The sequence below is a fragment of the Amblyomma mixtum genome, chromosome 3, assembly GCF_055824585.1.
Source record: "Amblyomma mixtum isolate Tamu chromosome 3, ASM5582458v1, whole genome shotgun sequence".
NCBI lineage: Eukaryota > Metazoa > Arthropoda > Arachnida > Ixodida > Ixodidae > Amblyomma > Amblyomma mixtum.
The window spans coordinates 409,998,299-410,022,846 of record NC_143014.1 but is presented as its reverse complement, the minus strand read 5'-3'; the positions used below and the strand labels follow the sequence as shown (position 1 = coordinate 410,022,846).

Here is a 24,548-nt window from a genome sequence, read left to right as displayed (position 1 = left end):
GAAGCCGCCAGGTCCCGAGGGATTTCGGCCTTTTGACAAGGACGCGGGGGGGAGGGTGGGGCGCAAGTCCGCATTCCTGCCACTTATCTGAACTAAATAAAGTTTGTCTGTGCTAGCTCTGCGCGTAGCCTGTTCCAAGTGTTGTTAGCCCTCTATTACCAACTAGCTGAGTGTTCATTTTTCTTTAATTTTGCTGCGCTGCCTTACGGCCACAGCAAATTGAATATTTTCTCTGGCCAAGTCGGTGCGCGTTGTGAGGCCAAGACAGAGGCGGGCGGGGAGCACATAGATCAGAACCCCAGAAGCGTGCACGGCGGAGTCCGATTTGCCAGTCGCGGGTGTACTTCCGGGTGACGCGTAAAATTTTCTGTGTATGCAGGACCAAGCAAGCGACACGGGCGAAAAACTTCACGCGAGGGTGCTTCTCTAACAGCGCCCTACGAGGTCCACAAACAGTGCTAATTATTTACTGTCCAAAGTTCCTGCTATGCAGCGCGCGGGGCTGGAGGGAAGCGGCGGAGTGCTTGCCCTTTGCAAAAAAATACATATGAAAACAAAATGCATATGATGGCAAAAAGAAATGAGCGCGCGCTGACACGCCGATTAACGGGGAGGACTCTGCGTAGACCTTCGTCAGTGCTGCTGTTTCCAAAGCCACGAAGGCGATCTAGTCGAGTCGACCACCCACTGAAAACTCGTCGCAGTGAAATTATTCACTCCATTCTCCCAGTCGCTTGTCCCGGCGGCCGCCGGCGCACTAGCTCAACGCCGAGTTACCATGGAAAAAGGACATTTTCCTTCCTCCATGATGCGCCGCGAGCTGTGGGGGCGAGATCTAGTGCGGAAAACCGCATGGCGCTCGCGAGCTTTGGCCGCCGTGCTTTCCAAAAGTCGGTGCTAGTTGCTCGCTGCCGAAAGGCGTCGTCGCGCACGCGGAGGCGCAGAAAAAATGAGCGGCAGCACACCCGGACTGGATGTCGCCAAGAAGTCCTTCGTGCAACTTGGGCGCTGAGCAACTCCAAGTTCTCCTACAGCAGGTCTGGTTTGCGAAGACGGGGCTCTTCCGGAGTATTGGTGTAGGGCAGTCGTTTCTCACTTTGTTCCGTACCAAGGCAGGACGCCCACCCACAGAGCTGACCGATACCGACCAGTGGCACGTCAACATCCTACTGCTTGCGGCCCAGCAAGGAGTAGGTTGACATTTTTCTAGTGAACGGATCTCACACGTTGAACTCAGAGCCGAACTGGTCGCCTTTCAGCAGAAGGGAAAAGCTAATAGGCTTGAGTATTTCACGGTGTGTGTTTTGAATATTATAAGCGTCCTAAACTACTATGTCCATCCCGAATGTATTTCTAATAGTGTATAGGTACGTTTTGGGATAATCAACGATCAATAGCCAATTACGACCGCTTAAATATTTCTCTTGCTGGTGGAGCAGAAGATAACGCTCAAACCACGTGATAACTTATCATATCATGCCTACTGTCATGTGGCGAGGGCCAGCGCAGCAGCAGCAGCCAGTGGACTACCGCACTAGGCGGCCCACCCACATGTTCTGAGAACATTGAAGAAATAAAGATGTTTGTAATCAATCAATCAATCGCGCGATCACCGAACCCCTGACAGCGAGAGTCACTGAACCAACTGGCGACAACCCTGCAGAGTTGTGCACAAGTGTAGTAGAAGTTATGGGCTTCAAATGCCTAAAAATTACACCAAACGATTATGTGCAACGATGGAAACTAAACAAATTTTATTAATTCCAAATTTACAGCTGCATCAATATTTTATAACAAAATTTAACATTTGTTTCAAAATTTAAATTTAGACTGTTGCCAGACTTACGTGAATAACCTTGGTTGCCAGATTTCTGAACGAAAACTATCACTTCCCACTTTTACTAAAAATGCTCAGTGGCAACATATTATTTGCTGACACATAAACAGCCTCATTTCCGCAGCAATGAAAACACCGTAAGTTCCAATCTTACAACAAAGACATTGTTGTTGAGCTTTCAGATTTTTTATGCAGTGTGGCCAGACGTTTGTGCTCATAATGGAAACTACCCTATCAGAAAATCCAACAGGCTGTAGGTCTGTTGGCAATCCGTAAATTGGGACCCTGCTGGTGTCGGGCCTGCTGGTGTTGGGCCTATTGGTGTTGGGCCTATTGGTGTTGGGTGTATTGCTGTCGGGCCTATTGGTGTTGGACCTAATGGTGTCGGCCTACTGGTATTGGCCTGGTGGTGTCGGCCTACTGGTATTGGCCTGCTTTTGTGCATGCCTGAAGGCCTGTTGGCCCGTGAGCATGAAGCTCACGCAGACACATGACCATGGCACCTTCACATTGTTTCAACACACAATCCTGCTGGTATCTTTGGACAAGCTTAAAACGATTATCTGAATACTTGAAAAGAAGAACTTGGATAAACTGGAAAATTATTTCTGCATGCTGCAAATAAATGGTGCAATAACTTTTTAGCAAAATGTGTGTCTCTAGATAACAGTCACAAAAAATTTCACAGAACACCTTTATTATGTTGCGCACTATTTGCGCTGTACATCACCCAGTTTCTGAGCAAGATGCTTGCGCACCGCTTTCAGCCGTTTTGCAGACTCCTCTGGGCTTGTGTCCCCCATGTAGAGGCGGAACAAAGCTGCAGAAAGAATAAATATTAAGGGCAATGTATGGATTGAGGGGCATTACACAAACATTTCCACAAGCAACTCTCAAAAGAAGAAGTAAAGCAAAGAAACCCAATGCAGTCAAGGACTGCAGTTTCAAAAGTTGCATATAGTGCATTATATATAGCCAAATGAAAAATTGCTTTGTGACTAAGGGCCAGCCCAATCTGGAACACAATAGCCACTGGTGGTTCATACAAGTGCATTGTAGCACTTTGCCTTTGGCAACATACATTTTACACAATAAACTGACAAAATAGTGGCAGCATAAAAGCACCATCATGTTACTCTGCAAGGTAGAAACTTTTTTCTGAGATGATTCGACGCGGTCAAGAGCTTTTAGGTAGTCAGTGCAGACTGCGACATATTCATGAGAAGGACTAGCTGTAGTTGCTTAGTGGTTAGGATTTCAGAAACCGAGCCTGAGTATTCAGGCTCGAACCCAGTCGCGGCCACACAATTTCGATGAAGGCAAAATGCAAAAGGCGTCCATGTGCTGGACGATGTCAGTAAAGGTTTAACACTTCTGGTGATGTAAAATTATTCCAGAACACTCTACTACAGCATCCCTCATAGGCTGAGTAACCTTGGGACGTTAAATTCCACACACCACAACAAATTTATGAGAAGCCTTCTTAAAATATATGAACTCAATCTCAAACTGCTGAGCTAAATCCAGCTAGGCCAACTTCAATTTCTACTCCGTATCTCTGTAAGCTCTGCCACGGACAAACATTTAACGCTTCAATAATAACTATGGGCAGAATACAATGAATTCTTAGTTAAGAGCAGAAGAACAAGTTTAAGTAATACAGCTTGCTGCAGAACCAGCTTCATTAACTGCTGTGGTATAGCGCAGTGTTCTGCATTGAAAAAAATGCACACATGATAACTTTAAAAGTGAGTGAGCTGCCATTAATTACAGGACACAGCTCTGGATCTGTGAACTATAAGCAGTGTTGTCCGGTGGTGAAAATTCCTTGAACAATGGGTCTGTCATGACTTCCTAAATTTGTTTAATTCCAGTTTTATTAACATACTTTGCACGTACACGATGATGCAAATGATGATGCATTTAATGTGACCAGTTCCAGCAAACAGCTTCCTGCTTGTCTAGTGTTTGTAAATAACCTGTGGACAAGTTGTATCCTGAAGTGCAGTCATTGAAACATTTTTCCTTCTGTACCAAAACTCACAGCCCACAAGGTATGATGAGAAGTTTAGGTTCCAAATTATTGTTACGTGGCCATTTACTAACTGAGCAACGCTAGACATAAAGCAAAAGGGTCACCAAAGGGTCAACACACCTTTCAGAGAAGTCAGCTTCTGCGGCGTCAATGCAGGCTTTGGCTCTGTCTTGCCCAGAGACAGGCTTCTGTTTGAAAGCGTTCCAGTCACACTCCTGTTTATAACTCTTCTGTGCTCCAGTACACCTGAGCCGCCATCCGGCAGAACATCGAGTCGGATGGCGCCTGGAAGAGCCTAGTCCACACCTGTGGCTCCACCCAGGCACCGCTTCCAGCATAGACCTGCAAAATATGTGCACACAGCTGTTAATACTTTCCTGCGGCCTATTTTTTTCAGACCTCTTTCTGCGCTCTGAGGCTATAAGTACCTTGACAGAGGAGCTTTCAGTAGCACCATCAAGCATTACATAGTACTCTAGCACATGATGGCGACTTAAGGTCACTTGACAATGACGCAAAACAAAAACTGTCACGCTATTTAGCACTTTTTGTATAGTCCCCTCAAAGCCAATATGACAGGCTGGGCAACTGTTTTCTCCTGAGTCTCATGGTATGGAGCACAAAAAATGCAGAAGTCATGAATATCACAATAGTATCCATATGAAAGCAGTTCTACCACACCTTATGAGTTTTTAGAGTGTTGCATTTTCACTTTTTTCAAGCGTCACATTAGTGTATTGCCCACATAAGACTTCAAACTCCAATAACAACAGCAACGCGTAATATGACAAAACATTGCTCCAAATTCCATACTCCACAAAAGCTTGAGCTGTCAATCAGAAAAAGCTACTACGGGTTCTTTACAAAAATAGTGTTCCAGTTTAGACATGAATGCAAAAACGACTGCCTAAATTTGTCTTTGAGCAATATAGTTAAGGAGAAAGTGGATTCTACATCTGGCCCCAAAATATTCAAAGCTAATACACCACTGATGATAACATGGGCTTATGCAACTTGTTCAATACATTGGACATTGTTAGCAGTTTAAGCATGATCAATGCACCTGTGTTGCGAACAGGCTTACCAGCTGCACAACTAAAGTGCCTGACAGCAGGTTAGAAATGCAGGAGAGGCTTTTGTAAATTTACTGCTCACATGAAACAGCAGTTCAGTATGACAAATTAACTCTCCTTGCAAGCACCCAATTAGCAGCTTGAAGTCTTCTGCCACATCGAAAAGCAGCAATTAATATGCTTGTGCTACAGGTTATTCCCTTAGAGGTGCTATCTTCCTGACCTATGCAATCTTAAAACTAAACAAAAAATTAAGCAGACTCAAAATGTTATTGAGTAGGCTTAATTTAACATAGGGTCGGATATACGGCACTCTCTTGGGGCAGCAGTCACATTTTAGCCATGTATTTCTTCGCCTTTTGTTAAAAAAATGGTGTTCTGCATGTTTTCCTTAAATGAAATTTACCAATGCCCCACCACCTCCCTCCATAAATGCTCCCCTGAGGCTCATTTAAAATGAATACTGTAGCTGTCTGCCTACCTGTTCACATCTATCTATAATAATTCAAAAAGCCTACTTTAGACCATAAGAAATTTGTCGTCGCATTTAAGCTGACAAGATATTTTATATTTTAAAGCACAGTCCTTACAGTAAAACTGGGAGCCATGGAACACCATCTCCACCAGATGTTTACATGCTTGCTTGTAAAAAAGAAAGGTGATTACTTTTCCATCAACCCTGGTAGAGCCCACTTGTATGTCAGCTTCAGTGATAGGGCAGTGGCCATGGCCTCCTTCTCCTGCACAAAGACAAAAATTGACTTTTTGTTTTGGACACCAAAAAAAGTATAAAATGTGCATGCACAGGGATGATCAAACCATAAAATGATCAATTAACATAGCTTCTTATATACTTAACTTTTTCATGGGGGCTGGAATATTCAAACACTGCATGTGGTACCTCTACTCCGAAACTGATATAAAAAAAGCAGTGCTCGTCGTGGCTTGTACCACAGGTACACAAGTAAAAAGTAGTTGTAGAGGCGTTGCTCTTCAGTTAAAGCTTGCACTAAGGTGTGCAGATAATCTAGACAGTTGCGTGGCTATATTAGGCAAAACAACCATGGAAAGTCATTCGAGGAAATGGTAATCTTCTGAAAGCGTTCCATTTATTCTCACTCTAAAGGAGTTATAGCATTTTTTCGCACTGTATGGAGAATGCAATGGTGCTAAATAACTGAGAAATACCAAAATTATTTGACACTCATTAGCTTTGAAGCATTAAGCAAACTCTCCCAGGCAAGTCAGCTTCAGCTTATAAACACTATATTTTGAAGTGGATCAAAATTGTCAAATCACCAAACCAACAATCGAATAATCTTACCACGTAGACCTGGGCTCTCCAGGGGACCAGCACTTGTCGAGGCTTGTCCTGCGGATGGAGTGAGTAAAAAGGAGTTCCAGATGTGTTATTCTTCCACTATTACCTGCAATAAGGCACGCAGGCACTCCAGACTGTTGCATGGCTAATGCAGGCAAAGAAGCCGTGCAAAGCCTTGGCAGTAAGACGAACAGGTAGTCTTCAGAAAGTGCTTTCATGTATTGTTGCTTTCAAAGAATTAATCACGGCATTCTTTTCGTACTGCATGGGCCGTGCAATGGTGCTAAGTAATTCTCAGCAACATCAAATTGGTCTGATGCTCATTGGCTTTCAAGCATTAAGCAAACTTTCCCAGCCGAGTCGGCTTCAGCTTATGAACACTATATTTTGAAGCAGATCAAAATTTTCAGATCACCAAACCAACACGGGAGTACAATGAGAATCTTACCAAGCAGACCTGGGCTCTCCAGGGAAGAAGTGCTCGTCAAGGCTTGTCCTGCAGGTACAGCAAGTAATAAGTTAGCCAACTACCGAGGCTTTTTTCTCCCAACATACGACTACGATCGAAAACAGCGCTAAACTGTCAGATCACTAAACCCAAAACATGAAAGAGTATCTTACCAAGCAGACCTGGGCTCTGGGAAGCAGTGCTCGTTGAAGCTTGTCCTGTAGGTGCAGCAAGTAATAAGTTAGCCAACTACCGAGGCTTTTTTCTCCCAACATACGACTACGATCCAAAACAGCACTAAACTGTCAGATCACTAAACCCAAAACATGAAAGAGTATCTTACCAAGCAGACCTGGGCTCTGGGAAGCAGTGCTCGTTGAAGCTTGTCCTGTAGGTGCAGCAAGTAATAAGTTATCCAACTACCAAGGCTTTTTTCTCCCAACATACGACTACGATCCAAAACAGCGCTAAACTGTCAGATCACTAAACCCAAAACATGAAAGAGTATCTTACCAAGCAGACCTGGGCTCTGGGAAGCAGTGCTCGTTGAAGCTTGTCCTGTAGGTGCAGCAAGTAATAAGTTAGCCAACTACCGAGGCTTTTTTCTCCCAACATACGACTACGATCCAAAACAGCACTAAACTGTCAGATCACTAAACCCAAAACATGAAAGTGTATCTTACCAAGCAGACCTGGGCTCTCCAGGGAAGCAGTGCTCGCCGAGGCTTGTCCTGTAGGAACAGCAAGTTATAAGGAGCTGCAGAGGAATTTCTCTTCCATAATTATTTGCAGTAAGGCATGCCAGTACTTCCGACTGTTGCACGGCCACATCAGACAAAGCAGCCGTGCAAAGTCTTGCCAGTGAAAGGTATACTTACGTCACCACTTTCATTTTAGCCTCACTTTCAAGGAGTTAAGCATAGCATCTGTGTCAGTCTACATGGTAATGCAACGGTGCTCTATCATTCTGATAACTCTCAAATTGACCCGGTTCAACTAAACAGTGTTCTCTCCCTAGGTTCAAGAAGTTTACAGATTCTGCTTACAAACACACGTCCTGAAATGTCATGAAACTGCCACCAGCAAACCCCATGTCAACAAACCAATACGTGTTTAGAATATATACACCTTACCATGCTGAACTTGGCACTGTGGGGATGCAACGCTCGCCGAGGCTTGTCCTGCAGATATTACAAGTAAAGAGCTTCAGAGGCATTCAAATCAGTTTAGAAAAGTAAAAGAATGCAAGTGGACAAATAATTACTTACCATTCTTCTCCATACTATCTAGTGCGGGCTGATACACAATATTCAGTGGAAGATCAGAGGCAGCTGCATATATCAGCCTCACTTCTGAAAAAGAAAAATAAATTTAAAAGTAATCCCTTCTTTCCCCCTTACATATCATAGCACATAAGAGTGAATAATTCGGTTTTTAAGTACATAAGTTTAGTTGCCTAAAACACTTCTGTTAATTCATTACTCCAGCTTCCTATACCTGAGGATATTAGTGCCAATCAGGTATCACATAAATTCATCAAACACAGGCCAGTGAGCTGGCACTTAATGATTTTGCTCACAGCGCAACTTAATACCGAGAAAAGATTACTGATAGCATTACCTTGTTATTTGGAAAGCCCATACAATTACTTCCAATGTCATAATTGAGTAAACATTGCCGGATCGAACAATAAATTTTCTCTGAAGTAGAGTTTAGAGAAAAGGTAAAAATTTATTGTCCCCTATGGCAATGTTCACCAGTGCCACGACACTGGAAGAAATTGTATCGGCTTTACAAACAGCAATGCAACGCTACCGATAATCTTTGCTAGGTTTCTTCATACAACTCTTTTTTTTACCTGTATACAAGAGTTTACTTCCACGTTATCCAGCTTGTCGCCTTCCACCATGCTATCCAAATCTCTGCTATAGTTGCAAGCAGTACCTGCGTGTCATGAAACTGAACTCCTGATGTTGGATACTGTTTGCAAACGAAATCTGCCTTGCCTACTCTGCAACACTGAGGCCGCAGGAGGGATAATTCCATGGTTCACAGGCTGCAGTACTGGTACATACTTTAGCAGAAAAGTTGCGATCTGGGTCAGCTGGTGCACTGTATTGAACAAATAACCCAGGCAAACGCTGAACGACAAGGAAGGGACGAGGCGCACACTGCAACTGGAACTAACAACAGTGTTCTAATGAAGCACATCCATCTCCCAAGAAAACTTGCTGCACAGTTGTTAGTTTCAGTCGCAGTGTGCACCTTGTCTCTTCCCTGTCCTTCGTCCTGTGGCAGGGTTATTTGTTCAATACAATGCTAACCTTCCTGCTTCAGTCTGGCAACTTCTATGACATACTCAGGCTTCCTGTTTATGATCAAAAGCCTAGCTATGTGCATGGAAAAATCAGACCTTTTTCACTGATTTCTAATCAGCTCAGTCCTGTGACAGCCGCAGCTAGCCTATTTTAGAACATTTCTTTTGGTGCCGGCACTGCATGGTTGTGGGCACACTGCATCTTCCAAATAACAGCACTATAGAATGCTTACACCTTGTTTATTCTACTGCACTGCAGTTATAATGCATGAACGAGGAACAATATTCAGCACTTATACATGTTAGTTTCATTTTTTTTGTAGTCTTCCTAAATTAGAAGCAAAGAAATATCTATGAGGAATATGTTAAAGGGACGCAAAACAAAAATTTAAGTTCACCTGTATCAGTACGGTAGCGTGTTCAAAACAAACTGAAAACAAAGCTTTCATAAGCTAGAACCTAGAAACGAAATGCAGGTGTAGTCATCACTGGCCGTTCTCATGAATGAAGCATGTGTATCAACATCAATTTTATTGCGCGCATCTCAGAGGATATGCTAGACCATCATTAACTTCAAAACGGTGGCAACCTGTCCTTTTCAGCAAAGACCTCAAAAGTTTGAATCAGCCAGTGGAAAGATTTCCAATCTGATTTTACCAGCAATAATTATGTCCTTTGCTGCCAAATTAACAACAACATACCAGTGAAGAGGCTAAGATTCAATTTTCACTGAAAACAACGCAATTGTTCTTTATACCCAATGGAAATCTGGTACTCAGCACGAAGGGCTACATAAAACACTAGATCATTTCTGTAATGCAGCTCATCAGCTTATAATGGCCTAAATAGAAGCGAAACATGCTCTTTCTTCTGAGCTCCCAACAAAAATACTGCAGATTACTGTTTCATAATGCACTAAGATTTCACTTGGCCACTTAGCAATGCGCGTCCACCATCAACTAGCCTCCTTTCCAACTTTTGTTGACATAAGCAGTGCCGAACTGTGTGCTGGCATGCCATTAATGTGCGCTACCAAAGTCATGCATATGCCGCCCTGTTTTTTTAATGTGCAGTGAAAATGAAAGCTAAGAAATTAAGGAAGCTTCCGCTAGCTAAGATATTGAATGAATGAATATGCAGAGCATGCACTGATATATATTCTGAACGCGATGAGCACATGCAGAAACAAAAATTTCCGATAAATGAAAAAACCTGGCCTGCCTCAAAAAAGAAAAAAAAGATTTTAAATTCTTTTTTAATGCTTAATGATCTCCCATTGAGTTAAAAGGCACATGATACACCGAGGGTTCTTTGCACAGACCAGCTGCCTATCCTCTTCCTGTCTTTTTGGAAACTTATAGCCAGCGAGTTAACTGGAAATTTGAGGAAGCAATCACGACAGCAACAAGCATCCCTCCACACAGCTATGATGGATTTCAGAAGTTTAGAAGTACCTGTTCCCCACCATCTTCACAACACATTTACAAGTGTGTGTCTGTGTGGGGGAAACAAAAAAATTGTTTCACACTACACATGATTCTGTAGATGGATCTGAAAGTATGCTCTGCATCAAGACATAACAGCTCCAAAGAAGCTAACTTTTCAAGAGGATTTACCAGCATCGAAGAGCTTGGAAGTAAGGCTGCGCTGCAGTTCCATATTCAGAATACGGAGCTCTCCAACTTCGTCCTTAAGAGCTTCAAATTCAGCTGTAGCTGGCTGGTCACCCTTGCTTGCTTCAACGCAGCCAGTTCAATCTCCAAGGCCTCTGTTTTGCGCTTCCGCTCGTTGTGCAATCCAACAGGAACCATGTCGACGGCTCCATCCACCACTGCCTCCTCAATCAACTGCAGCTCCTGTTGGCGCTGCACATCAAGCCGTAGCTTTTTTGCTGACTTTGTCACCTGCAACTGAATAGGCGCAATTAAAATTTCCTACTGAACTGTTGAACACACCAAAATATGCAATCCATCAGGATTAATCCTGACAGCAGCACGCCACAGCATAATGGGGAAAGTTGTGCAATGCACTAGTACAGGGGGGAGGAGGAGGGGGGGGGGGGGGCAAACTGTAGGTCGCGAGCTACATGTGGCTCTTCACAGGTCCAAGTGCAGGTCGCAATTCTCCTATATCTGCAACTTGCAACTTCCGACGCAAGAGCTCAACTTCAAAAAATCTTTTCTCCCTTTAAACAAAAATTACCTCGATTAAAATGTAAGAAATGAAAGGCAATAAATTGTTCTATGTAACCTGTCATTGTTTGTATTTTTACTTGGATCACCTCAGGGTGAAATTAACCAGTGTTTTTGGCTCAAAATCCACTTTTTTGCAACCTTAGTATTTTTCTTACTTCAATGTACACAGTTTCATCACCTGTAACATTGGTTATAAGTTCTAGACATCTAGAGAAGCCAAACGGCTATTTATGAATATGCGAGAGCAAGTTGGTATAAAAAAACAGCAGAAATGGTGCATTTTCATATTTTCTTTAATTAAAAAAAAAGATTTGAGCCGTAAAAACCTATACGCTCTGATTTATGTCGAAAGCCAGAATCTGCGCAAATGTCACTGAAAAAATTGTGGAGTGTTTTCTAAAAATTTGTTTTTCATTAATCTTTTCTCTTAATTGGTTTGTTCACAGAAGGTTGTGGCCAAGTACTACACCAGGGTGGCCAAATCCTGCTCTGGTGAGGAAGTGCGTTGTCGGTTCTGGTCACCGAGATCAGGCCGCACTTCAGGCCTGGTTATGCAGTTCCATCGACAGGCAGAGTATTTTTTTTGTGGGGGGAGACATGGGAGAGGCCTTTGCTCTGCAGTGGGCGTAGGCAGGCTGATGATGATGATTAATCTTTTCTAAATGTTATTATTTTCCAAATGTTAATATTGTAACGTGCTTCCATAGAACCTCGACGGAAGAAGCAGAAGATGAAGGACGAGCAGAGAGAAAGGAAGAGAAAGAGCGGAAGGACGCTGGTAGGCTTCCTGCTTCCATCCTGCTCCGACCGATCCCCTCTGTGAATAACCCCCCGTGCGTTACGTGCTAAGCACGTAACAGCTTGGTGGAGGTGCGGGGTATCGACCACGGAGCATTCCATCTACCGAAGGAGCCGTAGACTCGCAGGCTTCCCACCACTGCCATCGGACATGCCTGGAGACGACAATGCCGAGCAACCCGGGACATCCACAGCGAACAACTGGCCACATTACCGAGAGCCCCGCACATTTTTTGGAAAACCTGAAGAGGACGTTGACGAGTGGCTGAAACACTACGAGCGGGTGAGCAAATACAATCGCTGGAACGCTGCTACCAAACTGGCTAACGTGGTGTTTTTCCTTGCCGCCACTGCCCTTGACTGGTTCGACAATCATGAGGATACATTGAGTTCATGGGCAACCTTTACGACCGAAATCAAGAAAAATTTTGGGGATGAATCGGCAACAAAGAAGCGTGCTGAACAGACATTGCTTCACCGCGCGCAAGTACCCGGAGAAACTTGCACGGCATACATCGAAGCCATCTTAAAGTTATGCAAGCTAGTTAACTCCAGTATGCTTGAAGAAGACAAAGTCGGCCACCTTCTAAAAGGAATTGCGGAAGATGTTTACAATTTCCTGATTAGTAAAGAGAGCCTGAGCACCACCGCTGACGTTATAAAACATTGCAGAACATTTGAAGCTCTTAAGCTGCGTCGAATTACCCCTAAATTCGGAAGATTGGCCAATGTCACCTCTATAGCCAGTGTTGAAGCCTGTCCTCCAAATTCTATGGCTGAAATGATTCGAGAGATTGTGCGCGAGGAATTGTCCAGATCCCGGGACACCTTCTGCCGCACAGAATATCTGCGGCACAGTTCTGCACCGGAGGAAGATGTTGCCGCCCTGTCGACTCCGTGGGCTCAACCTAACGGCACTTTGCCCAAGGACGATCGGAACATTGCCCAACGTTATGGCCACCAGCCGGCGGAAAGGAGGCCCACCTACCCAGAAGACGTTGTTCGTCAGCAGCGAGATCCTGGCTCCAGCCAACGTCGCGACTTTGTTCGCCAGGACTTTTATGGCGGTCGCTGGCGCTCTCAACCTTTGTGCTACCGGTGTGGCATTGCAGGGCATATCGCTAGATATTGCCGCCGTCGTTTCCCGACTTCTCAAGACTGCCAACCCCCAGCGCCTACTTACGGACAAGTGCACACCGCGCAGCAGCGACCCTCAACGTCCACTTGGGACCCATACCGTCCGAGCACTTTGCGGAGTTCATAACCTGCATCTGACCGCAGTGTGACGCCGCCACCTCAGCGCCAACGGCGGTCACCTTCTCCTCGACGTCGTGCATCCCCTCCGCCTCCGGGAAACTAGGAGGCGCGGCCAATGGAGGTGAGGCCGCCGGCGAGTCGATGACGTCCAATATACCTCTGCCCGTGTTTATGTTGAAGAACAAGCTGGAAGTGTTTATTGATGGTGTGAGAACAATGGCTCTTGTGGACACTGGTGCTACCGTATCCGTTATGAGTTTGAGTTTTAAGAACCGTTTAGGTAGGAAAGTTATGTTTAGTGGTGACCGTGCAGCGTTATTTCGTGGTGTCGGTGGTGAACCTTTGGTTCCACTTGGTGTGTGTGCTTCGGATGTTGTTATTGGTGGTCTAACGTTTAGAACAGAATTCGCAGTGCTACCACGGTCAACGCATGATGTGATTCTTGGAATTGATTTTCTGCAAGAGTGTGGTGCAACTTTAGACTGTCGTACGGGAGAAATTGCTTTGAATTCTTCACTACTTTCAGCTCTTGTGGATAACTCGACACCGGATTTTGGAGCATTTGCGGTGGAAGAAGACACTATTGTACCAGCTTTCTCCGCAGCATTCGTGCGGGTTTCCTCTATTCACAATCAGTGCGAATCTTTTGAAGCTGTGGTAGAGCCTACGACACTCGCCTGCTCTAAGAAGAGTATCGTCGTGCCTCGTTGCGTCGTTCCCGTGGTGAGAGGCCGTACTGAGCTGTGGACAGTGAACCACTCTGAAGAGCCAGCTGTGTTGCCCCGGGGCCTCAAACTCGCCCGTTTCGAGGAAGGTGTGTCAGGTTCCGTCGCGACGTTAACCAACTCTGTCAGTGAGCAGCACGTGAAAAGAGATATGGAGACCCAAGTTAAGGCTATGATTAATCAGGCTCTTCCCACAACCGAGCGTCGCACTCTAGTGGAACTCCTTCTGAAGCACGTGTTCGTGTTCGACTTTGCCAAAGACGATTCTACACCACCGCCTACCAGTCGTATTCATCACACGATCAACACCGGCTCCGCACCTCCTATACGCCAGAAGCCCTATCGAGTCTCAGCCACTGAACGTAAGTTAATAGATGACCAAGTTCAAGAGATGCTAAAGCGAGGCATAATTCGAGAGTCTTCAAGTCCTTGGGCAGCTCCAGTTATCCTTGTTAAGAAAAAAGATGGCACATGGAGGTTCTGTGTTGACTACCGTCGCTTAAATACGGCCACGAAGAAGGACGTCTACCCGCTTCCACGTATAGATGACGCAATTGATTGTCTGCACTCCGCTTCATACTTTTCTTCTATTGATTTGAGATCCGGCTACTGGCAAATCCCCATGCACGCTGCAGATAGGGAAAAAACGGCATTCATAACACCAGACGGACTTTACGAGTTTAACGTTATGCCTTTCGGATTATGTAACGCACCTGCAACATTCGAGCGGTTCATGGATACAATCCTGCGTGGCCTTAAGTGGCAAATTTGTTTATGTTATTTGGACGACGTTGTAATTTATGGCAAAACGTTTAGTGAGCACAACAGCCGCCTGGATATTGTGCGTGATTGCATGGAACGAGCTGGCCTTATCCTCAATTCCAAGAAATGTCATTTTGGGAACCGTGAAACAATTGTTCTTGGTCATTTAGTTGATAAAGAAGGTGTTCGACCAGATCCAAAGAAAATTGAAGCTGTCAAAAGTTTTACGGTGCCTCAATCAGTGAAAGAGCTGCAGAGTTTTTTAGGACTCTGCTCGTACTTTCGACGCTTTATAGCTAGGTTTGCGGACATCGCTTACCCACTGACGTGTTTGCTGCATAAAGATGCACCGTTCAATTGGACCAGCGAATGTGACGCAGCTTTCCGACATCTGAAATTTCTTTTGACCTCGGGCCCCATCCTACGCCACTTCTGCCCATCTGCACCAATTGAAGTGCACACTGATGCAAGTGGTATCGGTATCGGCGCTGTACTTATACAACGCCATGGTCACGATCAGCACGTGGTAGCATATGCCAGCCGGTCATTGAGTAAGAGCGAAAGAAATTACACGGTTACTGAGCAAGAATGTCTCGCCGTTGTTTTCGCTGTACAGCGCTTCCGCTCCTATCTGTACGGAAATGCTTTCACCGTCGTGACCGACCACCACTCGCTTTGCTGGCTAGTGAGTCTTCGTGACCCCTGTGGCCGGCTTGCTCGATGGGCTTTGCGCCTACAAGAATTTAATTTCACTGTGGTGCATAAAAGCGGCCGTAAACACTCAGATGCCGATTGTCTTTCCCGTTTGCCGCTTCAAACGACTGATGACGACGCAGACAACTTTGATGAATACTTGGCGTCACTTTCACAAGCCTTCCCCGATCTTCAAGTTTTCCGAACTGAGCAACGCAAAGACCAAACATTAACCTCTTTGTTTGATGCCGCTCAAGATTCTGTAAAGAATACTTTTTGCATTCGCGACGGTTTGCTTTATAAGAAGAATTTCGCTTCTGGAGGAGCACGCATGCTTCTTGTACCCGAAAACCTACGCATCACAGTTCTTGAAATGATGCACGACGACGCCACGTCTGGGCACTTGGGAGTGACACGCACACTCCACCGCACACAGCAACGATTTTACTGGCCTAACATGCGTTCAACCATCCAGCACTATGTAGCCAGCTGTGTGCAATGCCAGCGCTTTAAGCTGCCGACTTCAAGTCCACCTGGCAAACTGCGGCCAATCACACCTCCAACAGCCCCGTTTGAGCAAGTTGGCATTGACCTCCTTGGACCTTTCCCACGGTCCTCGAAAGGAAATCGATGGATTCTTGTGTGCGTAGACCACTTAACCCGTTATTGTGAGACAGCCGCGATACCAGCTGCTACTGCGTCTGAAGTATCTAACTTCTTACTTCGTTTCGTCATTCTTCGGCACGGCCCTCCTGCAGTTCTCATTAGCGACCGTAAACGCCAATTTACAGCGGACGTTGTTGAAGAACTTCTCCGCCTCAGCAGCTGCAGTTTTCGCCACTCCACGCCATATCATCCCCAAACGAACGGTGTGGTAGAACGCACTAATCGGACGCTCACCACCATGCTTGCTATGTACATCGCTGCAGATCATAAAGACTGGGATGGCGTCCTCCCGTTCGTTACTCATGCATACAACACAGCGCAACATGAGACAACTGGCTACAGCCCCTTTTACCTGCTCTATGCTCGCTCGCCTCGCTGTGGCCTTGACACCATTCTGCCATTTTTCATCCACGACGAACCTTCTCTTGCGACCACACTCTGCAGAGCTGAAGAAGCTCGCCAGCTTGCCCGCGTTCGAATTTTATCTTCGCAAGAGCGTTCCAAGAACCGCTACGACGTCCACCACCAAGAAGTTTCTTATGTTCCTGGTGACATTGTGTGGTTGTGGACCCCTCTGCGCAAGCGTGGTCTGTGTCAGAAACTGCTATCCCACTACACTGGACCGTTTGTTGTGTTGGAGTGCATTAGTGACGTTAATTACGTTATATCGCGACTAACTGCTAGTGGTCGACGGTCACGCCAGTCTCAGGTGGTGCATGTAGCCCGCCTCAAGCGATTCCATCCCAGGCGGTCTGTTTAACTCGCCCGACGGGCTTCGTCTGCGAGGAGGGAAATGTAACGTGCTTCCATAGAACCTCGACGGAAGAAGCAGAAGATGAAGGACGAGCAGAGAGAAAGGAAGAGAAAGAGCGGAAGGACGCTGGTAGGCTTCCTGCTTCCATCCTGCTCCGACCGATCCCCTCTGTGAATAACCCCCCGTGCGTTACGTGCTAAGCACGTAACAATATTATAGTAGAATACAACTTAAAAAAACAGCAGTTGCTAACACTGGACCGCAGTCGCCGCTTTCCAATTGGAACAGAAACAAAATCAGCCTGACTTTTGTAAACGGAACAGTAAACGAAATCAGCTTGAATGTTTGATTTTATCAAACAATCCCCATATCAAAATTCAAAAGCTCATAATTTTTTTTCTTGCAATAAGCTTGTTTATAGGTAACAAGGTATTTTTAAGCAACGGACTACTTTTTCGTCGTGGAGGAATTCTTGCGCGGAGGCTAAATATATGGGCGGAGCTTCACTGCAGACTTAAGTTGTATCCGACTATAAGTGTTTTTATTAAAACCTTCTCTAAATGTTCAAGCTGCACTGACCTCACAAATAAATTTTTTCAACGAAAATGTTTCAGGCTTTGATTAGGCACATTGGCATAACTTGCCATGAATATTTTTGAACAAACTGTAGATGGCTGTGTGCAACGTCTGGGGTGTTTGGCATGGAATGACCCAGTAGAACTGTGTTTGGTCACTCAGAGTCAACCCCTAAGAAGGCTGCTAGCCTGGTGCACAAAGGTCAGCTGACCTTGCAAGCTGATCCAAGTTGAGCCAGGAATCACGTGGAAGAGTGTGTGGGGAAAGGAGCATACTAAATGTCAGCACGGCATCCTAGTAGGCAGTGTATTTAATGTGGAGCAGTCCCTGCATATAGATTAGCTGTCCGTTCATCTTCGTGTGTACACCTTCTTCCCATGTCCATATTTTTTAACACTGCTTTCAATAAATGTAACTCACCTGCCCGACAACCTACTTAGGATCAAATATTTTACAGCTTGAAATAGAAGTGGATATCTGGAGGCAATGATCTGTCTTCAAGGCCAGTCACAAGCCCCACCTTGTGAGCTGTTCATCAAGTAGACACACACTTTTACAGTGCAAAACTGCACATTTGAAAGTAATATTAGCAGCCTTTAAAAGCTATGACTTTACCTTTACTTTTGTCCTTTTCTTCCCTTCGGGTGGTATAAGAGGTCTTCGGTGTCGTTTTTCATTGTAGATGTCCATTTCCTCCTTTGATTCTGCACAGCACATAGAAAGTTAGAAGCAATGTGCATTGATAAAAGGTTAAGAATGTATCATGGAGCTGCACCGCATATTATTTTGAATTTTTCCAATCTGATATGCACACAACCTTTACAAAATGTTCAATTTTTTTGTATTGTAATGGAACAAACCTGCATCCGCGAATTCTGTGTACAAGTTCCTCTCCGTCTACTGCAATCATACTGTATGCAGCTTACCAGATGATGATGATTGCAGATCTTACTGGTTTAAAGGCAGCTTTGTCCAAAGAGCACCATGGCACAAGGAATTTTCGTCTACTCAAGGTGAAATTAGAGACACATTTTTCGAGCATTTTACCGCACATATGCCAAACACCAGGCCAAGGGAAACCTTGCACACACTGCATCATTTCTGAGTACCTGGGGGCACTGTATGGGGATTGAACCCAACACTGCTTGCACGCAAGGTGGATGCTCAAACCAAGAGGGCACAGCTGCGGTACTTCAGGCTGCATTCATATGTCCTTTGTTGAGCAAGAATTAGTTGAAGACACATTAATTAACGTCTTAAGCAGTAAAAGCTTGATTACAATTTCTAAGCACATACACACTTCATTTTAGTGTTTGAGGTTGAGCACATATCCCCTCCTTTTGTCCTGCCTTGAGGGCAAGAACTCTGTAGGGTAATAAATTATAAAACACTAAAAACAGAGAAACACATGCTCGGCTGAGCCACTATAGCAACATGTACCCCACAGCGTTTTGCCTCAAGGAGGGCATCCCTGCTGAAAAAAACTTCTATGATGCAATAACCTCATAGAGGCTTCATCATAGAATATCATGCAATCTGAATGATATATCATACAATTTGTATGATATTCTATGACATCTCTATGATGACTATGATTTATAGAAATGTATGACATTTCTATGATAATTTTCTATGATTTGTATGATAAGTCTATGATATTTCTATGATAAACTGTGTGAGTTTATTGCAACATAGAACTTTTTTCAGCAGGGATGGCAGTTAAAACTATTACCATTATTTATAAAATATACCTTAATTTAATATATATATGTGTATACATACATACTACATAAAACTTTGTATGCTGATTTCACATTTGGATTTTACGCTCCGCTAGCTGCAACAGTTCATCATCATCATCATTTATTAACCCTTAAGGGTCTCGTGGGGACATTACATAAGGGGGGGGGATACAAGTGTCCGACGGTCATACATAAGAAAAGGCAGAAACAAGAACAAGAAGAGAGAAAAAAAGAATAAAAACTAGAAAGAAAGCTAGACAAAGCAAAACAGTAAACGAATTATGAAGTCAATCAAAGACAATGTGAGAAACAAGCAAAATAGTAAATACATTAATATAGTCAATCAAAAACAATGTGAAAAAAAAAACATAGAGAAATACACACCACAGTAAAACAACGCGTCAAATAAAGCGATCATTTTGTAGCACATCGCAGCTGATACATGGAAAGTTTTATTTTTCTTGGAAATGGTCGATGAGTAGCTGTCTAAAGCTGTCTAAAGCTGTCTAAAGTTACTGAGTCATTAAAACTAATACCCTCATATAGTCCTCCCCGGGACATCAATAGTTAAGAAGGAAGTATACAAGTGTATAATTAGTAGTACACAAAGCCTTGTTGTGTGCAATAAAGCCATTTTTTTCTTATACATGAAGCCCAATACTCACTGAAATAAAATTAAAAACACGAGCAGAAACCCGCGAAATACACGAGGCACCGCGACCCGCGAAACCGGCGGCACCGGCACCGGGAGGCACCGGCGGGGTATCAGAAGCGCAATTCGTTGACAATGTTAGACAACTACGCATGAGAAAACAAGTCATTTTATGAACTTCGCAACCTTTCGTTATAATTATTCGCTAGAAGACAGGTGAAGATACGAGAATTACAAAAAAAAAGAGAAATCGAAACTTTAGAGCACATGTTTTCCATTCGCCGCTTCCCGCGACCTCAACTTGCGCGCTTTGCGTGGTTTACTTGTCATGCCTCAAAATATTTTCACGAGCCCTTGACGAAGCGACAAATATCTATAATATAGCCAATGGATCCCCGAAAGTGCTCCATTTTGAGCTCTCAAGACGGTTGTGTCGTTGCGTAGAGCAGCGCGCGCACAGGTGCGGAAGTCATGCATACTTAGGGCACGCGCTTGTATATACACCTTCCTAATACCGCAAAAAGTTGTTCAGCCGCAGAAAAAGAAATACAATGGATGACCTTTTGGCGACTTACCTGTCATGTGTATGATTCTGGCATCGTAGTAACCGCCAGCGGTGAAGTCGTCGCCGCACCAGTAGACGCTGTAGTTTTTTCCCGGATCGAAATCCGCGACGTTCTTTGGTTCAAATGACTGAACTTTAGTGTGTTCAACAACAGCAGTTGTATGATCACACACGTACTCACAGTAGACGAACATTTCGGGAACAATTAAAACGAACCGCAAATGCGCACTAAGTTTGCAACGCGACGCGCCTTGATTTGGCAATGGACGCATCTCAACTACGCGGACAAAACTATAAGGCGTGCATAGGCTTTCATGCATCATGCGCAGCAAAATATAGTGCCACCTGTAAGCGATCGTACGACGCAATTTCTCATCGGCGCCTACTCCCGTCGAGATGGCGGCAGTCGTCCCCTCGACTCAAGAGGCTCACGTGAATCTGTCTCGGTTCGCCGGTCGGTCCAGAGTGCACACCGCATCGCCTGCCTCGAGTGGCGCTCACATGAATGTGGCTCGGTGCGTAGGTCGGTCCGGAGAGCATACCGCATCTCCTGGCTATCCTCTTCCATTTCCTTCGAATCGAATCGAGCCGCGATTCTTTTCTATTAGTGCACAGAAAATTACCTATGACACGGAAGGAGACCATCCGAAGCAAAGCATGCTGACTGAATAACCGTACGGGTTGTCTTCATGGCATACAGTGTCAATATTTTGCTGCGCATACAAATTTACCTGTTTGCACGTTGCTATTGGCTACATGGCGTGTTCACCCAACAAGTTTCCTGCTTGCGATTCAAGCCACTTATTGGTGTTGGCTTACTGGCGTCTTTGGCCAACAGCTGTACCAGTCAGGATTTTCTTTCCAATTCAAGCCACTCTGTTGGTGTTGGCATAATTTCGCGTTCCGCCAACACGGCCCAATAAGGAATCTGTTGGTGTTGGCTTATTGGCTTGTTTGACAAACAGAGTGCCAATAGCAATTCCTGTTTGCCATTCAAGGGCCAACAAGGAGAGACTGTTGGATTTTTTGATAGGGTATTTCTATTCGCGGATATGTTCAGTGTTTTATAAATTCAAAATTTGTAGCTACATAATTATTTTACAACAATATTTAACATTTGTTTCAAATTTTTTACTTTGTTGCCAGACTTACGTGAATAACCTTGGTGGCCAGATTTCTGAACCAAACTATCACTTCCCGCTTGTACTAAAAATGCTTAGTGGGAACATATTATTTGCTGACACAAAAACAGCCTCATTTCCGCAGCAATCAAAACAGCGTAAGTTCCAATCTTACAACAAAGACATTGTTGTTGAGCTTTCAGATTTTTTATGCCGTGTAGCCAGACGTTTGTGCTCATAATGGCAACTATTTCTATTCGCGGATATGTTCTGTGTTTTATAAATTCAAAATTTGTAGCTGCCACAGCAAATTGAATATTTTCTCTGGCCAAGTCGGTCCGCGTTTTGAGGCCAAGACAGAGGCGGGCGGGGAGCACATAGATCAGAACCCCAGAAGCGTGCACGGCGGAGTCTGATTTGCCAGTCGCAGGTGTACTTCCGGGCGACGCGTAAAATTTTCTGTGTATGCAGGACCAAGCAAGCGAAACGGGCGAAACACTTCACGCGACGGTGCTGCTCTAACAGCGCCCTACGAGGTCCACAAACAGTGCTAATTATTTACTGTCCAAAGTTCCTGCTATGCAGCGCGCGGGGCTGGAGGGAAGCGGCGGAGTGCTTGCCCTTTGCAAAAAAATACATATGAAAACAAAATGCATATGAAGGCAAAAATAAATGAGCGCGCGCTGACACGCCGATTAACGGGGAGGACTCTGCGTAGACCTTCGTCAGTGCTGCTGTTTCCAAAGCCATAAAGGCGATCTAGTCGTGCCGACCACCCACTGAAAACTCGTCGCAGTGAAATTATTCACTCCATTCTCCCAGTCGCTTGTCCCGGCGGCCGCCGGCGCACTAGCTCAACGCCGAGTTACCATGGAAAAAGGACATTTTCCTTGCTCCATGATGCGCCGCGAGCTGTGGGGGCGAGATCTAGTGCGGAAAACCGCATGGCGCTCGCGAGCTGTGGCCGCCGTGCTTTCCAAAAGTCGGTGCTAGTTGCTCGCAGCCGAAAGGCGTCGTCGCGCACGCGGAGGCGCAGAAAAAAAGAGCGGCAGCACACCCGGACTGGATGTCGCCAAGAAGTCCTTCGTGCAACTTGGGCGCTGAGAAACTCCAAGTTCTCCTACAGCAGGTCTGGTTTGCGAAGACGGGGCTCTTCCGGAGTATTGGTGTAGGGCAGTCGTTTCTCACTTTGTTCCGTACCAAGGCAGGACGCCCATCCACAGAGCTGACCGATACCGACCAGTGGCACGTCAACATCCTACTGCTTGCGGCCCAGCAAGGAGTAGGTTGACATTTTTCTAGTGAACGGATCTCACACGTTGAACTCAGAGCCGAACTGGTCGCTTTCAGCAGAAGGGAAAAGCTAATAGGCTTGAGTATTTCACGGTGTGTGTTTTGAATATTATAAGCGTCCTAAACTACTATGTCCTTCCCGAATGTATTTCTAATAGTGTATAGGTACGTTTTGGGATAATCAACGATCAATAGCCAATTACGACCGCTTAAATTTTTCTCTTGCTGGTTGAGCAGAAGATAACGCTCAACCCACGTGATAACTTATCATGTCATGTCTACTGTCATGTGGGGAGGGCCAGCGCAGCAGCAGCAGCCAGTGGACTACCGCACTAGGCGGCCCACCCACATGTTCTGAGAACATTGAAGAAATAAAGATGTTTGTAATCAATCAATCAATCAATCAATCAATCGCGCGATCACCGAACCCCTGACAGCGAGAGTCAGTGAACCAACTGGCGACAACCCTGCAGAGTTGTGCACAAGTGTAGTAGAAGTTATGGGCTTCAAATGCCTAAAAATTACACCAAACGATTATGTGCAACGATGGAAACTAAACAAATTTTATTAATTCCAAATTTGCAAACAAAGTTTAACATTTGTTTTAAAATTTAGACTGTTGCCAGACTTACGTGAATAACCTTGGTGGCCAGATTTCTGAACGAAAACTATCACTTTCCACTTTTACTAAAAATGCTCAGTGGCAACATATTATTTGCTGACACAAAAACAGCCTCATTTCCGCAGCAATCAAAACAGCGTAAGTTCCAATCTTACAACAAAGACATTATTGTTGAGCTTTCAGATTTTTTATGCAGTGTGGTCAGACGTTTGTGCTCATAATGGAAACTATTTCTCTTCGCGGATATGTTCTGTGTTTTATAAATTCAAAATTTGTAGCTGCATAATTATTTTATAACAATATTTAACATTTGTTTCAAATTTTTTACTTTGTTGCCAGACTTACGTGAATAACCTTGGTGGCCAGATTTCTGAACGAAAACTATCACTTCCCGCTTGTACTAAAAATGCTTAGTGGGAACTTATTATTTGCTGAGACAAAAGGAACCTCATTTCCGCAGCAAGTAAAACAGTGTGAGCTCCAAGCTTACAACAAAGACATTGTTGTTGAGCTTTCAAATTTTTGATGCATTGTGGCCAGACGTTTGTGCTCATCATGGCAACTATGCATTTCTTATCACAGATATATTTCGAGTTAGAGTAAAAAGTATTATTTTATTTTTTCTGTTGTGAGGTAGCAATAATTTATGCAACATCTAGTCTAAATCTTAGTGAGTCGTCTGCATCAACGATGTTACAGCGGCGCCTCGCATCGAGCGCCCGTACCCGCGGTCCGACGCGGCATTTCGCCCTGCAGAGGAGCTGCCCAGCCCATATGACGTTTGCATGCGCCCAATCCACCGCTGCAGCTGTCAGTAAGGAGTCCTGGGTGGTATCGCCACGCATCCATAGGACCTGGAAGAGCATAAGACCGTAGTAAGACTAGCCTTCGAAGCCGCCAGGTCCCGAGGGATCTCGGCCGGTTGACAAGGACGCGGGGGGGAGGGTGGGGGGCAAGTCCGCCCTCCTGCCACTTATCTGAACTAAATAAAGTTTGTCTGTGCTAGCTCTGCGCGTAGCCCGTTCCAAGTGTTGTTAGCCCTCTTTTACCAACTAGCAGAGTGTTCATTTTTCTTTAATTTTGCTGCGCTGCCTTA

General features: G+C 44.8%; 1 protein-coding gene and 2 long non-coding RNA genes across 3 annotated transcripts; all 3 read right to left on the bottom strand.

The window, feature by feature from the left end:
• Positions 1-2,517: 2,517 nt before the first annotated feature.
• Positions 2,518-4,089, bottom strand: LOC149357619 (uncharacterized). The gene is made up of 2 exons (XR_016289915.1): positions 3,993-4,089; positions 2,518-2,657 (listed from the first exon to the last, which is right to left on the bottom strand). It is a non-coding gene; the product is annotated as an uncharacterized LOC149357619 (long non-coding RNA).
• A 2,171-nt stretch (positions 4,090-6,260) lies between these two features.
• On the bottom strand, positions 6,261-6,933 carry LOC149357618 (uncharacterized). Its single transcript, XR_016289914.1, has 3 exons — positions 6,888-6,933; positions 6,715-6,762; positions 6,261-6,317 (listed from the first exon to the last, which is right to left on the bottom strand). It is a non-coding gene; the product is annotated as an uncharacterized LOC149357618 (long non-coding RNA).
• Positions 6,934-7,189: 256 nt separating this feature from the next.
• Positions 7,190-10,700, bottom strand: LOC149357617 (uncharacterized). The gene is made up of 5 exons (XM_089576635.1): positions 10,648-10,700; positions 7,983-8,066; positions 7,848-7,895; positions 7,398-7,445; positions 7,190-7,272 (listed from the first exon to the last, which is right to left on the bottom strand). Exons 1-5 carry the CDS (start codon positions 10,688-10,690, stop codon positions 7,190-7,192), a joined length of 306 nt encoding a protein of 101 aa, XP_089432761.1. The 5' UTR covers positions 10,691-10,700.
• Positions 10,701-24,548: the final 13,848 nt, after the last annotated feature.